The sequence below is a fragment of the Geotrypetes seraphini genome, chromosome 16 (assembly GCF_902459505.1).
Source record: "Geotrypetes seraphini chromosome 16, aGeoSer1.1, whole genome shotgun sequence".
NCBI classification, from domain to species: Eukaryota; Metazoa; Chordata; class Amphibia; order Gymnophiona; family Dermophiidae; genus Geotrypetes; species Geotrypetes seraphini.
The window spans coordinates 29,306,405-29,328,481 of NC_047099.1; the positions used below are offsets into that span (position 1 = coordinate 29,306,405).

Below are 22,077 nucleotides of genomic sequence, written 5' to 3' on the forward strand. Positions count from 1 at the left end.
AATCCTTTGTTTTATTTTAGATTTTTCTTTATCTTTAAATAATCAAATCAACAATTTATCTTAGTTGACGGATGTTGAGGAGAGTTTGAGGTTTTTTTTCATCAAAATCATTTTGCGGTTTTGGTTCAAGCGATTATTTTGGCACATCTGGATTATGCAAATTCCCTGTATAGCGGATTAACCAAATTTAATCATTCAGAACACTGCGGCCAAAGTAATTTTTGGAATTTTTGATCATGCCTCTCCATTGTTGAGGTTACTTCATTGGCTTCCTGTTTACTGGCGAATTCAATTTAAATGTGCCAATGTAATTTTTAAAATTTTACATGGAATTTTTTCGCCTTTATTACCTCTATCATTTAACTCTCTTCGGTTTCACGCTACCAGGAATACACATGCATTTAAATTGTTTTTCCCTTCTGTTAAAGGGATTAAAACCCTAGGTAAATTTTCACATTCCTTAGCCTAATCCCTGGTAAAAGTTTGGAACGATCTTCCCTCGATTATCAGAACGTCATTATCTCTATCACTTTTTAGGAAAATTCTGAAAACCTATCTCTTTCAGAGATTCTTAACTGAGGACTGATCTAGTTTATTGAAAAAAAAATGTTATTACCTCTATTATTATTTTATATTATATTCTTTTAAACTTTGTTAACCGGCTCGAGTCCTTGCTGGAATGATCCGGTTTATAAGATGGAAATTAGATTAGATTATGACTTCTCTTGGTTTATAATGTGCAGGCTATGAGGAGAGAAGGCATGTGTAGTGAGAACAGACTACAGGCTATGCCTAGTATTACATGCCTTATTACCTTAGTACATGATTTCAAAAAAGGACCAGTTGGCCTATTTGTCCTGTCCACGCTGCCAGGTGACACTAAATCCAGCACTCGAAAAAGGAGAAAGTGTGTCTAATAAGCACACAACCCAGCCAGAAAAGCCAAGTCAGCAGTTTTTTTTGACACAGTTTGAGCACCTTTTTGATCCCTTGAAGTCTTGCTTGAAACAGTTCCTGTTAAGATCATATGGAAGATAGGTGCTGCACAAGACAGCAGGGTAAAACACAAGTATTTGAGTAGAGGATTTAGTGGAGGATTGCAGCCTGTTTAGTAGTAACACATTAGTCACTTTTTATAGTGATATTTTAGTCGCCTAAACACAGGCTTCGGGGGGGGGGGTTCCCCAATTTTAATATTTTTGGATTACTGAAGAGAGTCCACAATTGGGTTGTGTGTTTGTTCATTGATTATTTTATGGGTTTTCCTCTTGGTTTTTATATATTAATATCCACAGCACCCAGCTGAGCAGTAAGTGATCATGGTTTGGTTTGATATAAGAGCTAAAGTCTTGGATTTGAAACATGTCGATTATATAAAATGGAGGAGTTCCTGAAGAAAGCTTATGGGATGGGAGGACACAAAAGAAGTGAAAAGACAGTGGTCTAAGCTGAAAGGAGCTATAAAAAAGGCAACACATCTTTGCTTAAGGAAATTAACAAAAGTAAGAGAAAAAGGAAATGAATGAGGTTCTCCAAACAAGTGGCTGGAAAAATAAAGGCAAAAGAGGTGGCATTCATGGAAAGGATCACAGGAAAGAATATCGGACAAAACTCGAAGAAGATGAAGAAAGAGAAATATGGCTGAAACAAGCAGAATAAAAAAGGCTAGAAATGTAGAGAGAGGCAAGAAGACTTTTTTTAAGTATTTTAGAGAAAGGAGTAGGGCTAGAAATGGAATTGTAAGACTGAAAGTTGCTAATACCTGATATGTGGAAAGAGATGAAGAAAATGTGAGCATGCTATATAAATACTTTTGTAATGGGTTCAGAGAATAAAATCCTGGAGAATGACCTTGATCAGCTGATACAGATATGTGGGAATGGAGTATATCTCATGTTGTTTCTGGAAGAAAGTGTTTAAAAAAAAAAAAAAAAAAACCTTCAAAAATTGAAAACGGACAATCCATGGATCTGGATGAGATAATCCCAAGATATTGTGGAATCTCAGAGAGGTTCTGATAAGACCCCTTAAAGATTTGTTTGATAATCCTAGGAGATGGGAGATATTCCACAGGACTGGAGAAGAGTGAATGTGGTCCCTTTTCAAAAACATGGAAACCAAAAAGAGGTGAGAAACTACAGTCCAGTAAACCTCATTAGTTGGAAAAGTAATAGAGGTGCTGCTGAAGGAAAGGATAGTGAATTTCCTGGAATCCAGTGGGTTCCAAGATCCAAGACATCAAGATTTTATCAAAGGAACATCATTCCAAATGAATCCGATTGATTGTTTTTGGGTGGCCAGTGAATCGGATCAAGGACATGCTTTAGAAGTAATTTGTTTGCATTTCAATAAAGTCTTAGACATGATTCCTCATAGCAGGCTCATAAACTGAGAGGGCTGAAGTGAGACCCAAAGTGGTGAACTGGATTAGAAACAGGTTGACTGACGAATAACAGGGAGGTGGTAAGTGAAATTTGCTTGGAAGTGGTGAAATGCCTCAAGGATCAGTACTTGGGCCAATTCTATTCAATATATTGTAAGCAACATTGCTGAAAGTTTAGAAGGAACAGACAACATAAAGATTTATAATAGAATGGACCCTTGGAGGGAGTAGATAATATAAGAAATGATCTACAAAAACAAGAAGACTGTTTTAATGTTTGACAGTTCAAATTTAATGTGAACAAGAGCAGAGTGATGGACTTGGGGAATGGAAATCCAAAGGAGTCATATGTTCTAGGGAGTGAGAGGTTGATATGCCGAGATCAAGAGAGGGAAATTGGAGTGATAGTGTCTTTGAATCCTAGTACACTCAATGATGCTCACTCACTTTAAGCTATTGTAATTCCGTACACAAAGGTTTTCAGTTTACAGAAATTTGGCAGACTCAGTTATTTTCAAACACAGCTGTTAACTTCTACATGGTGTAAAAAACTAGGATCAGGCAATACTTTTAAGAAAAGAATGTTTGCTTCCCATTACTTATATTGTAACTTAAGATTTTAAGGTTGTTCACAAATCCTTCTATTCTGGTACAACACAGTTATTTCTCTGTAATAGTACCCTATTTATCAACTAGGACATTATGATCATCACAATAGAATCAACTAGTTATTCCCTCGTTTTTTTAAAAGATACTATTCATAATTTAGTCTTCAATGTAATGGGCCCCTCCCTCTGGAATCTTTATACTCTCGCTTAAGACTTCCTTCCAGGTGTTTAAGAAAGGCTTGAAAGAATTACTATTTTTAGATGTTTTCTGGGATTATTTGAAGATTGGGGAGATGGATGGAAGAGCCATCCTGGAGCATGGAGCGCTCAGTCACTATTTTGTTATCCATCCTAAAGAGGGTTAAAAGGTTATGTTAATCAGGTTTTTTATTCCACCTTTACCTATTCAGTTCAAGGTTGGATTACATTACATTACAGTTACCCAGGAAGTTACAATGGAATGTTTTTCACGGACATTTAATAGAGTTGCTACTACAGGTAGTACAGCATTCAGCCTATGAAAAAAGATGTGTTAGATCAATTACCAGGCAATGCATTGTGTCTGTGTAATTGGTACAGCATTCAGCCTATGAGAAAAGATACGTTAGATCAGTTACCAGGCAATGCATTGTGTCTGTGTAAACATAGAGTATGACGGCAGAAAAGGGCCGTCGGCCCAACAAGTCTGCCCACTCGAAGAACCCTCCCTCAACAAGAACCCTCCCTCTAAGAATTTCCCCGAGCGAATCCACTCAAAGAACTCTTCCTCAACAAGAACCCTCTTTTTAAGCATTTCCCCGGAGCGAACCTACATGTTTATCCCATCAACCCTTGAAGTCGAGTGCGTTACTGGCCTCAACTACCTGACGTGGAAGTCCATTCCATCGATCAACCACTCTTTCGGTGAAGAAGTATTTCCTGATGTCACCATGAAATCTCCCACCCTTAAGTTTGAGCGGATGCCCTCTGGTTGCCGTGGGCCCCGTAAGGAAGAAGATATCTTCCTCCACCTCAATATGGCCCGTAAGATATTTTAATGTCTCTATCATGTCACCCCTTTCTCTGCGTTCTTCGAGAGAATATAAATGCAGCCTGCTTAGATGTTCTTCATATGGGAGATCCTTAAGTCCTGAGACCATCTTAGTGGCTATACGCTGAACCGACTCCATTCTCTTCACATCCTTTTGATAATGTGGCCTCCAAAACTGAACACAGTACTCCAGATGAGGTCTCACCATCGACCTGTACAACGGCATTATGACTTCAGGCTGTAATCGGTACAGCATTCAGCCTATGAGAAAAGATACGTTAGATCAGGTACCAGGCAGTGTATTGTGTCTGTGTGACATGTAGAGCTACAGGGTACACAATTTTACACGCTTGGTATTAATGTACAAGTTAATGGAAAGACTCAATAAAAATACTTACATTAAGTATGGTAGGTATTTTTCATGATCCTGGAGGGCTTATAATTTTTGTATCTGAGGCAGTGGAGGGTTAAGTGTCTTGTCCAAGATCTCAAGCCACATCAGTGGGATTTAAGCCCTGGCTTCCCTAGTTCTCAGCTGGCTGCTCGAACTATGTTTCATAATCAGCAAACTAAAGGCTAGTGGAGCTGAAGCCAGGTGGCCCTTTGGCAACCTACCTAAAAAATAGCTAGGTAAACTCCATATTTTATGGTTGTAGTGCTGTCTGACATATCAGAATGGAGGGGGTGGTTAAAATTTTTTCACATCACTTTATTCCCATTTAAGTTACTTTTTAATATTGATTTAATATGTATATGATTATAAATATATTTTATGTACAGCTTTATATTTTTCTTTCTAGTTCAATAGAAATAATTTAACTTCTCAATTTTTTTATATAATTTGGCCCAAATCACCTGCTGCTCAGAACACATCATGACTTGCAAATCTGCTTTCCTGGCTTAGAGGGAGTATTGGTTACAAGATAGAGTCCATGCACCCTCTCTCTGACTAGGATTCGCCGACAGGCCAGCCAGAGAAGCCAGTAAAGGTCCAAGCAAAGTTACAAAGGTTGCTAGATATTCTAGCTATAGAACAAGTCCCTCCAGAAGACTCAGGCTCTGACAGATACTCCATATACTTTGTCATGCCCAAGAAAGGCCCTTCCTGGATCTCAACCATGTCAACACGACCCTGAAAGTTCTTCAGTTCCAGAGGAAGACCGTTCAATCTGTCATCGCAGCAGTGGAGCCAGAAGAGTTTCTGGCTGCCCTAGATTTGACAGAAGCTTACCTTCACATCCCAGTCTTCTCGGGACATAGAAAGTTCCTGAAATTCCATGTGTTGAAGGATCACTATCAGTTATCAGCGCTTCCCTTTGAGCTAGCAATGGCACCCTGATCTTTCACTAAGATTATGGAGGTAGTGACCGCTCATCTCCACAGAGCAGGTTGGCGAGTGCACCTATAGTTGGACGATTGGCTCATCAGAGTGCAGTCCTGCAAGCAAGGAGAAAAGGCGGTAGCGGCAGTTGTGAGACGTTACAGAGTCTGGGATGGATGGTGAACTTTTGAAAGAACCACCTAGTTCTGACACGGTTCCTGGAATATTTGTGGGTCTTATTCAACATGGTAGAAAGCCGAGTCTTTCTTCCAGACCAGAAGATTCGTGGTCAAATTACAGATCTGTTGGCCAAGCCAGAGCCTATTGCATGGCATTACCTTCAAGCCTTGGGTCAATGGTAGCCACAATGGAGGTGGTGCCATGAGTAAAGGCACACATGCACCCCTTCAGCATGCCTTGTCTCACTGGTCGCCTCAGAGAGACTGTGCAAATTCCACTCCCTTGAACAGTGGCAGCCAGAAGTAGGACCTAATTTATTTTTTCAACACCAAGTTGCAGTCAGGCTCCAGCACAAAAATGACATGAGAGTTGATTTCCCTAATATCAGTTCCATATGACTCAAGAAACTCAGTTAAATTCAAATGAAAGCATGTAAGCTCTGGGTCTGAGCCTGAAGTTGTGTAGAAAAATCTGCATTGCATTTAGAAAATTGAGAAAATAGTACCTAGTGGGACCTGCCCAGGCTCTAAAATACTTCCCATATTAACTTCATTTTTGCCTTTGCTGATGATTCAGCCAGGGTTCTTCCAGAAGGCATCATAGATAACTTCACTGCTCTGGAGGCCACAGCAGAAGCTCCCCAAATAGCTGTCTCAACCAATCCACATGGCGTGGAAATGGCAGCAGGGATTTCTCCAGCAGAGACAGCTAAATCAGAGGCAGACACCACCCTCTGCACCTTGCTTCCTGATGCAGTTGCACTTCTGGACCACAGGGGTGGCTTAATAACACCCTTTCCAAGCTAAGCTCCATGATGTCCATGGAGCTGCCCAAAGTTCCAACCAATGTGCCCGGCTGTCTGAGGCCACAATCTTCCTGCGTTGACTGCTTCAGGTAGGGAGTGGAAGTCTGAACTTGAGGGTACATTCGAGTCTTTCCCCTTCTCTTCCCCATCATAGTTAGTGCCTTTGGAGAGAGCAGCCATTTTCCTGGTGTCCTCTTCAAGTCACTATATCTTGATTCTCACAGGTTTAGGACACTTATCATCTGATTTCCCCTCAGAGGCCTGTCTGATAATGGGTGGCCCTACAGCAGAGTCCTCAAAGTCACTGAAATATACAAGCCCCTCCACCACTTCAAGGTGATGTCTCTTTGGAGGGGCACGTCATAGGTCATTTATGTATACTGATAAATAATGCCTGACTTTTTATCTCTTGTTAGGAATGCATTCTTAGATCTGACATGCTAAACAGTCCTGTACACTTACAGAGGAATAGAAAGAAGTGGTATGAAAGGGTACTAGCTAAAGCAGTGCTTCCCAAACTTTTATTCAGTATGACCCATTTTAACCCTTAAAAGTTCATATGACTTGATGATGATGGTGATGAAGAAAACAAAATAGCAAAATTCCATACCCTTCCACTCCCTCCACTTTCCAAAACATGAAAGCTGCAATCGCAGACCCCTGTGTGTCAGTATAAAGTATACTCGCAGAGCCTGGTACTTTGTATGGTTTTCCATTCTAATAGAAAGCCAACATAGGAGGAGAGGCAGGGTCTGTAAATGTTTATAGCTTTCTTTGTATAACCCCTTCCAGTGATGATTTGACCCCTTTTGGGATCCTCATCCAACGTTTGGGAACCACGAGACTAAGGATTTCACATGACTGCTGCCATTTACATCAGGCCTTACACTTCTCTCCTTATCTTTACCTCTTTATGGTGTTCTGTTGTTGGACTGTTGTGTTCATTTTGTATTGTGAGCATGTTGAATCAGTGTGTGACCATGATGCATGGGAGAAGCTGACTCATAATTGGGGACTCCAGGACTATCCTTCCTTCTATAGAGAGGAACTACAAATCTGTCTTTCCTCCTCCTCTCTTTTCATGGTCTGTATTGAAGAACTTCAGTATTATTCTTTCCTTCCATAGAAAGGATTTACTGGGTTGTTTGCCCCCCCCCCCTGTGAATAATAGGTGCTGGGATATCCCTGGTCTAGAGAGAAAATCTTTAGGGCCATCCATTAGCCTGTGGAGAGGAAATCCAGGACTATCCCATCCCCCTCCACCTCAACCCTTAAATTACTTCCAGGACTTTTACCCTTCTTCTCAAAGGTAGGAGCCTGTGGAAGATATTCTGGAGCTGCTTGAGTATAGTGTTCTGTGAGGCTGCTTTACACCAGTCAGGTATTCTTGTTTATAAAGATAAACTCTGAGCAAACGGACTGCTGTAAATAAAACTAAAGAGAAAAAATGTGTGTGAATGTGTGTGACTTTAATTGACCAGATCTGTATTGCTCCCAAGCATATATATTGCTATAAAGGAGTCGTAAGGAACTCAAGACAGGCATTTTGTCCTAACTAGCCTGTGCTGAAATATTATGCTTTTAATAAATTTGTGGTTATGTCATCTTTCCTGAATACTATTCTTGTGTTTTACCTTTTCTTTGGTCTTTGTTTCCTCATACAAAGTATTTCTAGTCAGGAGAATGCATCTCTCACTACTTCACAGAAGTCCAGGAGTCTACTGCAGGCTCACTTTAAAACTGGTCTACTGAAAGAGACATCCCAAGTCCGAAAGGATCCTTCTAGTAGGGTCCCCAATATATGTAGAGAATATCTAAGCAGAATAGAGTCTTTATGAGGGACTTCCTGTGCCTCTGAGAGATGCATTACCTGCCTTTCAAAGGATTCCCTTCCCCCAACAGGTGACAGGGTTTCCATGTATGTATGGAGAATCTCAGAGGGATACAATTATCCTGAGGCAACTGAGAGAAACAATTCTTGCTGTCACAGACCCTCTGTAAGAGTATCCTGGTATATGTGGAGATGCTGTGTCAGATCTAGTCATCCTGAGACAACTTTTGGGCAACTGAGATAGGCACTCAACTATTTACAGAGACTCCTCATAAAAGGAGATTTGATTCCAGTGTATGCACAGACATTTTCAAAAGTGACCTAAAGAATGGATGAATAACGTGGTGATTTTTGAACCAGAGAAATCGGGGTTTAAACTTCAGTTTCCCATTAGTTCTCTTGGACAAGTTGATTCACCCTCAATTATCTCAGGTACCACTAAATTGTGAGTCGATTTGGTTAAGGAAATAATTCATATACCTGCAATTTGCCTTGAGTTTTAGATTTGGAAAAGACGAACAATAAATCCACATTCCAAAACCAAATTATATGTGTTCTTAAAAGAACCCCTAATAAGAAGAGACCAAACGCTTTCAGTAGTGTAGTCCTCCTGAGAGGACACCTGTGATAGGAGAGTTGACCTCTGATAAGAGGAGGCAAGATCCCAGTAGATATAGAAAAACTGTTAGTTATGCAGAATCCTCCCAAGACACAATCTATGCCATTGATAGTGAGGCCTGTGATATAATGGATGAGTGTCTATATATATATATATATATATATATATATATATATATATATATATATATATATATATATATATATATATACATAGTGCCCACAAAAACACTCCTTGATTTTAAATGGTTACAAAATAAAAACTTATTGGAATATGTTTATAAATAAGATGACAGCAAGTACAAGTCCCAAAAAGCACGGTTAGCAAGATCTTACCCAATCGCTTGCACTTTCACCCTTATAAGCTGCAATTGGTGCAGAAGTTAGAACCTTCAGACGATGCAATGTGACAAAATGACCAGGTCTTCCTCAAGTGGCCCCCGAGATCACCGGACATTACTGTTTGGGAGTACGTGAAAGACAGAGTTTACGTACCTCCACTCCCCGCAACTATGAGTGATCTGCAGGAACGCATCACTGAAGCTATAAACACGATCACGCCAGATCTGTTTCAGAGCTTGTGGTCTGAGCTCGATTATCGCATCGATGTTTGCCGAGTAATAGGTGGGGTGCACATCGAGTGTATGTAATCAACAGATACTATATGAAGCTTTTATGAGTTGATGAAACTGTAGCCTCAAAGGTGAAAGAATATTCCAATAAATTTTGGTTTTCTAAGCTTTTAAAATCAAGGAGTGTTTCTGTGGGCACTCTCTATATTGCTGTGCATTTATCCTGCCTTGAAAGTGTCCAGGAAAGACTGTGACAATGCAATCTGTCCTTGTCCTCCTTTTGTACTGTTTTCCCATCCTGTCCTTTTGCTTTACTTCTGTTTCTCTGTTTCTGTTTCCCCTTCTCTCTCCCTTTCTCTCCCTATCTCTCCAGGAATACATAAGACACAAGTTAGAGGAGGAACAGAGACAGTTAGAGATCCTGCAGCAACAACTCCTGCAAGAACAGGCCCTGCTTCTGGTAATGACACCTTCACTGTCCACCACAAAGTTCATAGTTCCATCATTGGCTCACCTTTCCTTCCTCTCACAGTGTATCACTGCTTCTGGTAATGAGACAATCAGCGCATAGTCCTATCACAGATTTTGCCCTTTCCTCCCTTCACACGCTGTGTCATTTGCTCTGATAATGACACCATAAGCATACAAGTCACACTCATATTCTCATCACTGGCTTACCCTCCCTGCGCTCTTTCCTTGTCACTGCTTCTGTTAAGGGCACCGTCTCTGCAAATATTACATATCCCTATCTTTGGCTTGAGGAATGTTTTTGATGCATTTCAGCATGTACAGTCAGCAGCTGGATTTGTGTTGTGCAGGCTTTTCAGTATGGTATTACCCAACCACTTTGGTTAATCTTCCAGGTCCTTAATGCTAGTCAGTTGTTCTGCTGAGCAAGTAGTGCCCATTTGCTGAAGCCCAGTCTTTCCACGTAAAATGTTTTTCTCTGGACATCTACCATCTTGAATGTCTAATTTTGAGGTTTCAGGTTTTTTTTGTCACCATATCAGAGAAGCAGACTAGTGACTAAAGGTTCTGTCCCAAATTCCACTGCTGACCTTAATGGGGTTTGCTACAAATCTTTGTGTGTAGGTTAATAATACTTCAAGTTTCATTATCTCTGCAAATATGTCATCTCGTGCAGTTTATGCCTCAAAGATCAAACTGTACTCCTATCTTACCAAGAAAGAAAAGTCCAGCTTTATAACATAACATAACTTTTTTCTTCTTTACCGCCGTAACCAAACAATTTCTAGGCAGTTTACACAGAAGAAGGCTGGACAATCAGCAAAAATACAACTAGTTAAAATACAACAACTTTCTTAAATATATTCAGTGTAAGTAATAGCCACATTTAGGAAATAAATTTGTCAAACAGTGCTGACTTAATTTCTTTTTGAAATGCACCATAAGACATCATGGCTCCAGCAATGTAGTTACCCAACCAGGACTGCTGTTTACTTGCTTGAAATGCAAGAGTCCTATCCAAAAAAGTCTTGTATCTACAGCCAGTAATTTTTGACCACTTGCCCCAGGAGGCCTTAATCTCCTCGGCCCCTTGATAAAAAGATTAACCCAAAACAAGTTTGGCACCCTCCCTTTCCCCTCCCTCTCCCACTTCTACCATACACATACTGGAATGAAGACAAGTGCTTTTGTCACAGGTTTCAAAGAATTTACCTGCTTCTTCTATGCATGTTTTTGAGAGCATGGAGGTGCAACACATGCCATATAGTCCTAGAGGTAATCGTAGCTTTCCATACATTTGGTGTTTCTTCTCTCTTTAGTGGTCCAGTCGAGAGCCTTTGGTATCAACCTTCAGTGAACCATGGAGAACGTCAGTTCCTCTATTAGGCAAGCCGCTATACTATCATCTGCAAATTTTGAGATGGAATGGAACAAGAGGATTTAATAGGAACTTGTTAAAATTCAAGGAGTTTATTTCTTGATGTATTCAGTGGCCCTTGGTGTTGAGCATGTGTATGTCAGCCCAAGTTTTGGCATTCAGAAACCTTATGGTATTTTCTGTAACAAGCTGGAGCAAAAAGCCTTTCTTCACAGACAAAGCAGGTTATCGGTTCCATATAAGGGTGATGTTATTGGAGGCACTGAGAAACAGAATGTGCCTATCTAGGGCATGCAAAACTAAGAAGACTTGAAGATGCTAAGCTTCACTTGTCAGAAGTGTGTCACGCTCATTTGAAACATTTCTTACTCTCGCACACTTTAAACCCTGTTTTTCACCATCAAATCTTCAGTATCAGTGCACTGATCTTGATCACTGCTTTCATGCGAGGGAACTTTGGAGAAGTAACCAAGTGGTCCAACCAGTAAGAAGAAATCTGAGCATACCTCCCTGCCTACTGCTTCCCCTTCCCCTGTCCCTTTTCCCTTTACAGCAAGTACATATGTTCTGAAAATGATGTACATTCGTCTAACTACTGGGTAGAAGATACTTTTCAACTCAAAAAATGTACCCAAATTGCATTCAAAGAAAAGCCAATATCATTTTCATGCTGCCTTAATTCTTTTACAATGCAATACTACACTTAAATTATTCTAGATTTATACCATAGATGTACCATCTGCAAAATCTCACTCTTTGTTCTTCATTCCCACTCTTTGGCATGGTTAATCTCGCTCTTTGGGATGCTTCTCTGCATACATTGCCAGTAATACATAGGCATATGTACCACCAGGCTTCCTAAATCTTTATCCAAGGATCAAATTGGGCATGTCCCATTGTACTAAATAGTAGATTTTGGTAAGAGTTATTCATGTGAGCTAACATGACATATTCCAACACCAGATTTGACGTTGAATTTTGATGGGATAACCATTCTGTTGGTTGAAAAGTTTAAATACTTAGGTATAATTGTGAACACACAATTAACTTTTTCGGATCAAGTATCAAATATTATAAAAAGAGGTTTTTATACCCTAAGATCTTTGAGAACTATCAGAGGATTGCTTGAGAATAAGAATTTTCATACTTCGATACATGCATTTTTTGTATCCAGGTTGGACTATTGTAACATCTATACTGGTTTATCAAAATTTAATATGAGACAGCTACAAACTGCAGAATGTGACATTAAAGTTATATGGGCAAAAAAGTAAATATGATCGAGTCACCCCCCCTTTTCTTACAATACCTTGGTTACTTATAGAATTAGATTTGACATATTAGTATTGACGCATAAAACATTGCATACTTCTGAACCTGGTTATCTGTAATCTTTTGTCTTTATAATTATCAGAAGTATATCAAGTACTATTCCAGTGTATATGTTAAAAATCCCAAAAATTCACTGGTCTGTAAATTTAATACTTCAATCTTCAACTATAACAATATACACTCAGATTTTGTGTGTATATATGTGTATATATATATATATATATATATATATATATATAATGCAATCTTTGACATAGAAACATGATGGCAGAATAAGGCCAAATGGTCCATCTAGTCTGCCCATCCGCAGTAACCGTGGAGGGGCATAATTAAGTCTGTTTACGTCCATCTCACAAGTCGTCCAAAGTTAAAAAGAGCCTAAGACACATTTTCGAAAGATATGTCCAACTTTTTTTTACTTTTGAAAATCGTCTAATTATACGTCCTGCCGATCTGATCATCCAAGCCGCTAAATCGTCCATCTTTATACCACATTTCCGTCCAACTTTCCATCCAACTCCAAAATGCCTAGAACAAGCCCTGTTGGACGTGGGAGGGGTCTGCAAAGTCATGGACTGCATACCCAAATATGCCACCTAACTAGTGGGGTTCCTTACAGGGCACTGCTTTGAACTTCACAAAAAGGGTGCCATGTCTTCTCCTCCCTACAGCTCCCTTATAGGTGACAGTGAGCCCCCCCCAAACCACCTCCAGAATCCCCTAGACCCACTTATCTACCACCTCAATAGCCCTTATGGCTGCAGGAGCCACTTATATGCCAGTAAAAAAGGGTTTTGGAGGTGCATAAGGGAGTGTACATGTTTAAGTATCAATGCAGTGATTACAGGGGCTTATGGGCATGGGTCCTCCTCTCTATGAGTTCCTAACCCACCCCCAAGATGACTTAAACTGCCTCTGCCAGGCTGCCAGGTGATGATGGTCTGGAGGTTGAAATTTAAAGTTGTGAATAAAATTTTTATGGGGGGGGGGATTGGTGATCACTGGGGTAGTGTGTGGGGGTCTGTTTTATGTGTTTGCAGTGCTTATCTGCTGACTTTAGGTGTTTTTTTGTGACTTAGACCATGTTATACATGGCCTAAGTCACAACGTCCAAGTTCCGTCGGTTATACATGCTGTACGACTAAGTCTAAGCCAGCCCACGTCCCACCCAACCCCCACCCTCAACACGCCTCCTGAAACGCCCCGTTTAGCTTTGGACATTGAGCGGCACTATGAAGGCCTAGGTCGTTTAGAAATACGTCCAAACCCCGTTTTTATTTTCGGCACTTGGGCATTTTTGAGAAATGTTCGTCCAAGTGCCGACTTAGGCCGGTTTTTGGACGTTTTTCTCTTTCGATTATGAGCCCCATTATCTCTTTCTCTCTCCGAGAGATCCCATGTGCCTATCCCAGGCCTTTTTGAATTCAGACAGTCTCTGTCTCCACCAGCTCTTCCGGGAGACTGTTCCACGCATCCACCACCCTTTCTGTAAAAACTTATTTCCTTAGATTACTCCGAAGCCTGTCACCTCTTAACTTCATCCTATGCCCTCTCATTGCAGTTTTTTTTCAAATGAAAGAGTCTCAACTCATGCACATTTACATTACGTAGATATTTAAACGTCTCTATCATATCTTCCCTCTCCTGCCTTTCCTTCAAAGTATACAGTCTGTCCCCATACGCCTTATGATGAAGACCACGCACCATTTTAGTAGCCCTCCTCTGGACCGACTCCATCCTTTTTATATCTTTTTGAAGGTGTGACCTCCAGAATGGTACACACTATTCTAAATGAGGTCTCACCAGAGTCTTATACAGGGGCATCAATACCTCCTTTTTCCTACTGGCCATACCTCTCCCTATGCAAACTGAGCATTAAGATCATTACAGGACAATAGACTACTCCTTCCACTGGTATATAGAACAAAATGGGAATCAACTTCTGTACTGAATTAAATCATAAAACGTTAAAAAAATTACTGAGAACATATTTTTTTCAAAAGGCTTTTGGTATAGATTCTATTCCGAATGAACATATTCATTAATTCAAGAGATTCCCAGGCAATTTGACCCACTGTCTAATTTTTTTTTATTTATTTACTTTTTTGTTAGAATGGATTTTGATTGTAACTTAGTTATTATGAATGATTAGTTTAGGTCTTTCTTTTATCTTATGGAGTTCTTTTCAATTTTAATTTTTTTATTTTATACGTAACCCGCTTAGAACTTTTGTAAGGTTTGGCGGCGAATCAGATTTTAAATATAAACATAAACTTCAGTTGTGAGGCTTTCTCAGAAAATTTGTTCCTTCCCATTGATTTCTCTCTCTTATTTTTGAGGGCAGAAAGGTTGTCGGGTATAATGCGATTCCTACCCCTAGATCCCCCTTTCCCTCTGAGTACTATTGCTGCCTGATTCAGGGATAATTTTTTCAATTCGATTTGAATCAATTTTTCAATTCGATTCACTTTTCCAGCCCAATTGGGTGTATTTTTTCCAAATGTCTTGGTGGGTTTATTTTGTAGCCTTTCCACCCACCCCACCCCTCTTTGCCCTCCAGCCCATGCTGGAGAGGTGTAAACAAAATTAAACATATTTTTTTCTCTCTCTTATTCCGTCATTTGAGCTTAATATGTTTTAGAATTGTAATATGTTTTAGAAACATCAATTTCTTTCTTTTTCTTCTTCTTCTTTCCTTTTTATTGCTTAATGGAGGGAGTTCTTTTCAAAAATTTAATTAAGTTATAATGTAAACCGCTTTGATCCTTTTTGACTGTATAGGCAGTCTATAAAGATTTTAATAAACATAATGATCATAGCTCCAGCTGCAAATGAAAATGCAAAGAAAGCATCAACCTATATCTTATATTCTCCCATGCAGCTTAATAGTGACTTCTCAAGTCCTGCCTTTTCATAGATTAAATGGGAATGAATCCTGAAATACCTCAATTTAATAGATATCGCAGTTATTGTTCCTGCTGCTTGTGGTTTTGCTGCTACCAATTCTTTCTAATTTTAACTGTGGAAACAGTCAATGATGTCCTTGGACACATTCATTTTTTGGTCCACCAAAGCCCTATGTATCTTCTAAGCTTAATCTTGGTTGGCTCCTGTGCATTATCTGGGTCTCAGCAAGTTATTGCATTACTGCTGCTTAGCACATATATTCTGGCGTTTCAGCACTTCATGAAAATAGGTGGGTTACATTTCCTGCTTTTGTTGTCTGTTGTTATTCCCTCTTACTACCCTACCCCTCCAACTCTTAAGTCCCTTGCAATTACCACCTAAGTATCATGTATAAATTCACCTTTGGCCTCGTGTCTGTCATAATTACATAGATTGTAAGCTCTTTTGAGCAAGGGCCGTCTCTTGCGTGTTTAATGTACAGCACTTTAGAAATAATAAAGAGAAATAGTAGTATATAAGTCCTATATTGTGTACAGTAGTTCCATATTGGCACAATTTAACTCCTCCAACTGCTTCAGAGTAGAGATGGCAACCTCTTGTTTTTCCCTCTGCCTTTTTAAGACCCTTGCCCAGATATCCGAGGTTGGCTTCTATATCTATTCTCACAAATGAGATGTCCTGTTTTAGCTCTCAAATCCACTCTCATTTTGGTCTTTTCTGAGCTTCCTGGCAGACTCCAACTCTGCCATGCAAATGTATTACAACGAGGTCATTAATATCTAAATGAGCACTCTGAACGATACTGTATTATTACTGGGCGATTCCCCGAACCTCCCATCCTACATTTGCGGGCACAATTTTCTGGCAGGTTGTTGATGTTGTAGTCTTACTTTCTGGTCAGTGCCTAAGCGCTGATTGGCTCAGGTATTGACAGGAAAGTAAGGCTTGACTGCTCAGACCTGGCAAAATATTTTGCCCCTCCCCTTCCTTCTACCCTCGGTAGAAGGTATGCCCACTCCCTCCCGCTGCTGCCATCAAGCAACCTGCCCAGCACTGCCCCCCCCCCCCCCCACCCCGGCAGCTGGACTTTTGGCAGGGCTACTTCTTTTAAGTGGATGTCATTGTGCAGTTTGTGGGTACTGGTGAATATCATTTTCAAGTTAGTAGGTAGTATTCCTGGCATACCAACAGCTAAGGCCTGTGAGAGGATGACATTTGTCCAGATGGGTTATAGATATTTTATGATACATTTTAATGGTTTCAGCTCAGAGCTATAGGTGACAACAAGGGACATTTTATTATTTTCTCTTTTTAGGATGACAATGGAACAGATTGTTTGGCTCTGTTGATTTGCTTTTTCACTTCATGGGATGGGGAATGTAATCTCAAAAATGTCTACTGTTTCTCTAGATAGGGATCTATCTGAGGTATCAGAATAAATGTGGTTTTACTGTAGGGCTTAGATGTAGACAGTGGTAAGCGGTGAGCGTAATTTGTAAACATGTGTGTTTGTGAGGAATTAGCTAAATTAAAAATAGACAAAGCGATGGGGCCTGATGCGATACATCCAAGGGTACTCAAGAAACTCGGAAAGGTTCTGGTGGCTCCATTGTCTCCGTTGCATCTTTTTTTTTTTTTTCTTCTCCGTTGCATCTTTTTAATGCTTCCTTAGTCTGGTGTGGTCCCAGAGGACTAGAGAAGGGCGGATATGGTCCCTCCACACAAGAGCGGAAGTAAGCAGGAGGTAGGGACTTACGAGTCAGTCTGACTTCTGGCGAAGTTTGAAGAATGGTCTGGTAATTGGCAACTAAGATTTAACACTAAAAAATGCAGGGGAGGTGCACTTGGGTTGCAAAAATCCAGGAGAACGTTATAGTATTAGAGTCGAAGCACTTCTGTGCAAGGAAGAAGAGCGGGACTTGGTGATTGTGTCTGATGATCTCAGAGTGGCAAAACAGGTAGAAATGGTAACAGTCAAAGTCAGAAAGATGCTTGGGTGCATAAGGAGAGGAATGGCCAATAGGAAAAGGGAGGTGATAATGTTGTTGTATAAGTCTCTGGTGAGGCCCCATTTGGAATATTGTGTGCAATTTTGGAAACCACACCTTCAAAAAGATAGAAATAGGATGGAGTCAATCCAGAGGGCTGCTACAAAATTGGTTAGTGGTCATTGTCATAAATCATATGGGGACAGACTTAGAGAACTTAGTATATATACTCTGGAAGAAATACGGGAGAGAGGGGATATGATAGAGATGTTTAAATATCTCTGTGACGTTAATGTACATGAGGTGAGTCTTTTTCAAATCAAGGAAAATTCTGGAAGGGAGAGGGCATAGGATAAAGTGTTGTTGTTAATGTTTCTTATGGTGTGAGAATGTCCCCACTTGCAGGTTTATTTAGTAGCACTGAGGATTAGAACTGAAGCACAGGGAGATAACTCCTCTAATGTCATAGAATTAGTTGTTTTTTCTTTCCATCCAGTTTCCTTCTTAGGGCATTCTTTGCATGCCTTCCTAATCCTTCACATCTGAGGCTCCTCTTTCCCATATACTACAGCTGATTTCTGTTCAGTATCTGATGCCGTTGTCTCAGTGCTGCTACTTGGCCAGCCACTCCATTTCTCTGGAAGACCTGGCCCTTCCTCTCCTGTAGGCAATGAGGGGGAAATTCTATAACCAGCTCCTAAATTTAGACATCGGTAGGCACTCCAACGATGCCTAAGTAATTGAAAAATGCAGTCAGAAATGGCAGGGTTGAAGCGCCTACCGACGCCTAAATAAAAGGCGGCTGAAATGGCCACTGGAATCGCGGCTAGGTAGCCGCTTTAGGCCGTGGAACACCAAAGTAGGCGAGGCCAACGCTGGAGTGGCATTAGGCGGACTAAGCAGCTACCGAGCCGCGAATCACACCAAGATAGGCGGCTGAAATGTAGGCCTGAAAACCTCTGGCCTACATTTCAGTCCCTTATCTTTGCTGCTAGACCACAGCAGCCAATTGGGGCAGTTGAACTCCCCCCTCCCCTATCAGCTGAGTGGCAGGGACTCCCCAAAGCCGCGATTCTGTAACCGGTGCCCAAGTCTGATTGCCTGTCAATCATTACAGAATCACAGCTTTGGGGAGTCCCTGCCACTCAGCTGATGAGGGAGGGGAGATAATTCCCCTGCCACGATCGGTTGAGCGACCGCAGCAGGGATCGCCCTCCACACTGTCCACGGCAGGAGGGAAACCCACTCCCTCCTGCCGGCATCTGCCACAACAATCCCCAGCAGGAGGGATGCCCACTCCCTCTGGCTGACCCCCCCCCCCCCCTTTATCATCCTCCTGCTAGCACCTGCCCCTTCCCAGTGCATCCTGGAATACACTGGGAAGGAGACCTGAACTACAGTTGGCCAAGGTGCCTAAAGCCTCTCCTAAGGGAGGGTCCTTAGGCTACTCCCCAGTGCATCCCAAGATGCACCGGGAAGGGGCAGGCCTGCTATTCGGAACAGGCAGGCCTGCCAGTCAAAGGGAGCGGGCATCCCTCCAGCTGGCCTTCAAGAAAAGGGCATCCCTCCTGCCGGGGATTGTTGCGGCGGGTGCTGGCAGAAGGGAGTGGGCATCCCTCCTACTGTGGACAGTGTGGTGGGGGTTCAATGCCACTCAGCCAATCGCGGCAGGGGAATTCCCCTCTTCCCCATCAGCTGAGTGTCAGGGACTCCCCAAAGCCTTGATTCTGCGATCTGCGGCTGCTTTAAAGGCAACCACCGACTTGGGTGCTGGTTACAGAATCTGGCCCCGAGTGCTGTTCCTACAGCTTAAGGATCAAGATAGTATCCAAAACTCAATTACCCCTTTCGACAGCAGAACTGGACCTCAGAGTAGAAACTATTCTGCTAAATCCATTTCCTTTAAAGCCAGGTAGATACGGACTATAATGCCATATAAAGACCTTCAGACTCATTCAATCTCTGAAATATTTTGCCTTTCTGATGCGCACCATGCTAGATCATGGCCATTAATCATCATTTCACTTTTCTCTGCAGGAGTACAAAAGGAAACAGCTGGAGGAGCAGAGACAGTCGGAGAGATTGCAGAGACAGCTGCAGCAGGAGCATGCATACCTCAAATCTCTGCAGCAGCAGCAGCAACAACAACAGCAGCAGCAGCAGCAGCAACAACAACAACAGGCTGAGAAGAAACCCTTGTATCATTACAACCGAAATCTGAACCCCAGCGACAAACCAGCTTGGGCCAGAGAGGTATAGTATGCCTGGCTGGCAACAAGAGTTAAATATTTAAAAGCCAAATATCGGGCACTTTTCAGATCCTATTCTTCAGGTGTGCTGGCCTCTGCAGTCAGTACAGAGGCTGCCTTTTTTTATATAACTTGTAAAACTCTTTGCGCTTCCGTGTCTGAGTATAGAAGCAGAGAAAAGGACAGCAGATAAAAACTTGCGGCCTTTCAAGTCTGCCCATCTGTACCAACTAAGTTCTACAATCGTTTCCTCTTTTTTAGAGATCTGTACTTGTTCCATGCTTTCTTCAACTCAGACACAGTCCACATCTCTATCGTCTCCACTGGAAGGCCTTCCACATATCCATTTGGAAATATTTCCTTAGATCACTTCTGAGTCTATCTCCTTTCACCTTCATTCTGTGTCCCTTTATCTAGAGCTTCCCTTCAATTTAAAGAGGCCATGTCTTGCCTTTCTTCAAATATACAAATTAATATTTTTACATAAGAACTTAAGAGTTGCCATACTAAATCAGAGTAAACGTCCACTTGGCCCAGTATCCCGTTTCTAACAGTGGGCACACCAGATTGCAAGTACCTGGCGGAATACCAAAAAGTAGCAATATTCTAGCCCATCTACCCCCAGGGAAAAGCAGTGGCTTTCCCACAGGTCTTCCTTAAAACATTTAGGAACTTGTCTAACTCATTTTTAAACCCAGCTATGCTAACTGCTTTTACCACATCCTCTGATAGTGAGTTGTATAGCATCATGATGTGTCTCCTAGTCTTTGTACATTTTGAAAGAGTAAATAATCAATCTGTATTTACCATTCTTTTTGATCCAGGATTTTGTAGACCTCTATCGTAAACCTCCTCAGCTGTCTCCGAGCTGCAATTAAAAATGCAGAAGCCTGGTGCTAATAAAAAAAATATATATATTTTTTTTTTTATAAATCTTTATTCGTTTTTAAAAAACTCCAGAAAAAATACTGCATTACAGCCCTCAGGGCCGGATCCAGTTCTGCTGTCAGAAGGCGTAATTGAGCTTTGGGTTCTATCTTGAGCCTCAGGCTGTAGGAACAGTACTCGGGGCTGGATTCTGTACTCGGGACCGGATTCTATAACCAGCGCCCAAGTTGTCTTAAAAGCAGCTTCCGATCGCAGAATCATGGCTTTGGGGAGTCTCTGACACTCAGCTGATGGGGAAGGGGGGAATTCCCCTGCCGCGATCAGCTGAGCGGCTGCGGCATTAAACGTATTAAAGATTCCAGTCAGAAATAAAAGCCTCAAACACCACATTCAGCAGTTTAGGTGCCTAGGTGTATGTTTACCATCAGCATAAAAACCTTCTGTCTATTACCTAAAACTTATTTCACTTAAATGCGCATCACTTGAAATATTCTTGCTTAACTAAACTAAATTAAACTAAGCCTTAGGTTTATATACCGCATCTTCTCCACTGAAGTGGAGCTCGACATAATAAATGTATTTTTCTATACCACCTTAATCAGAAGAATTCTAGACGGTTTCCACAAAAGAGAAAAACTGGACAATCGGTGAAATACAAAATAATAAGAAAAGGAATCTAGCCTGTTATATTAAAAAAGACATTAAAAATTTTAAATTGATGGAGTAAAATTAATTATGTTAAAGATAAAAGCACAGATTAAGAGATAAATTTGTCAAATAATGCTGTCTTAATTTCTTTTCTAAAAGCGCCATAAGACAGCATGACTCTGCTGATATAATTACCCAACCAGGACTGTTGTTTGCTTGCTTGAAAAGCAAGCATCCTGTCTAAATAAGACCTATGTTCGCAGCCTAAAATCTTCAGGTAAGCAAATAGGTTACAATTCCTGGTTATCCTTAAGGGGTTATTTAGCATGAAATGAGATAGCAGGTATGTAGGTGCCGATCCCCAAACTGACTAAACTAAACCTTAGGTTTGTATACCGCACCATCTCCATAGTCGTGGAGCTCGGCACGGTTTACAGGAATTGTGGTGAGAAAGGAACTCCAAGGAAAGGGCTAGATGAAGATCGGAGGAAAGAAGAATGTGACTTAAAACAGGCATGAGAATTTAAACATTACTCGTGCCTCCACTGGTAACCAGTGCAATGGTGAGTTAATGAAGCAATTTGTACTTTTAATGGACCTCTTCTTGTGCAAACATTCTGTTTCCACTGGAGTGTTCACAGAAGTAGGAGAAGACAGAGAAGTGTGGAGGTCCATTTTTTGTTTTAAATTCTTTATTCATTTTTAAACTTTCATCAAGTGCACAAAAATTCATAATAAACACAATTAATTTGAGCACTTGAACATCTTATCATTATAGCTTATAAGTACAAATGTAACCCTCTCCCCACCTTCCCTCAAAGCCCCTAAATCATTATAAGATTATATACTTGAAACCCTCCCCCCCCACCCC

General features: G+C 41.0%; 1 protein-coding gene across 6 annotated transcripts in view; it reads left to right on the top strand.

Moving 5' to 3' along the window:
• The window catches only part of MINK1 (misshapen like kinase 1), a 213,781-nt gene that overhangs the window by 87,462 nt on the left and 104,242 nt on the right, over nucleotides 1–22,077 (top strand). For 4 of the 6 annotated variants that reach the window (XM_033923495.1, XM_033923498.1, XM_033923497.1 and 1 more), the window contains exons 14-15: nucleotides 9,722–9,808; nucleotides 19,459–19,674. In XM_033923495.1, the coding sequence (XP_033779386.1) occupies nucleotides 9,722–9,808; nucleotides 19,459–19,674 (303 nt within the window). The remainder of the gene's footprint in view (nucleotides 1–9,721; nucleotides 9,809–19,458; nucleotides 19,675–22,077) is intronic. The other 2 variants (XM_033923496.1, XM_033923499.1) reach the window with 1 other exon arrangement.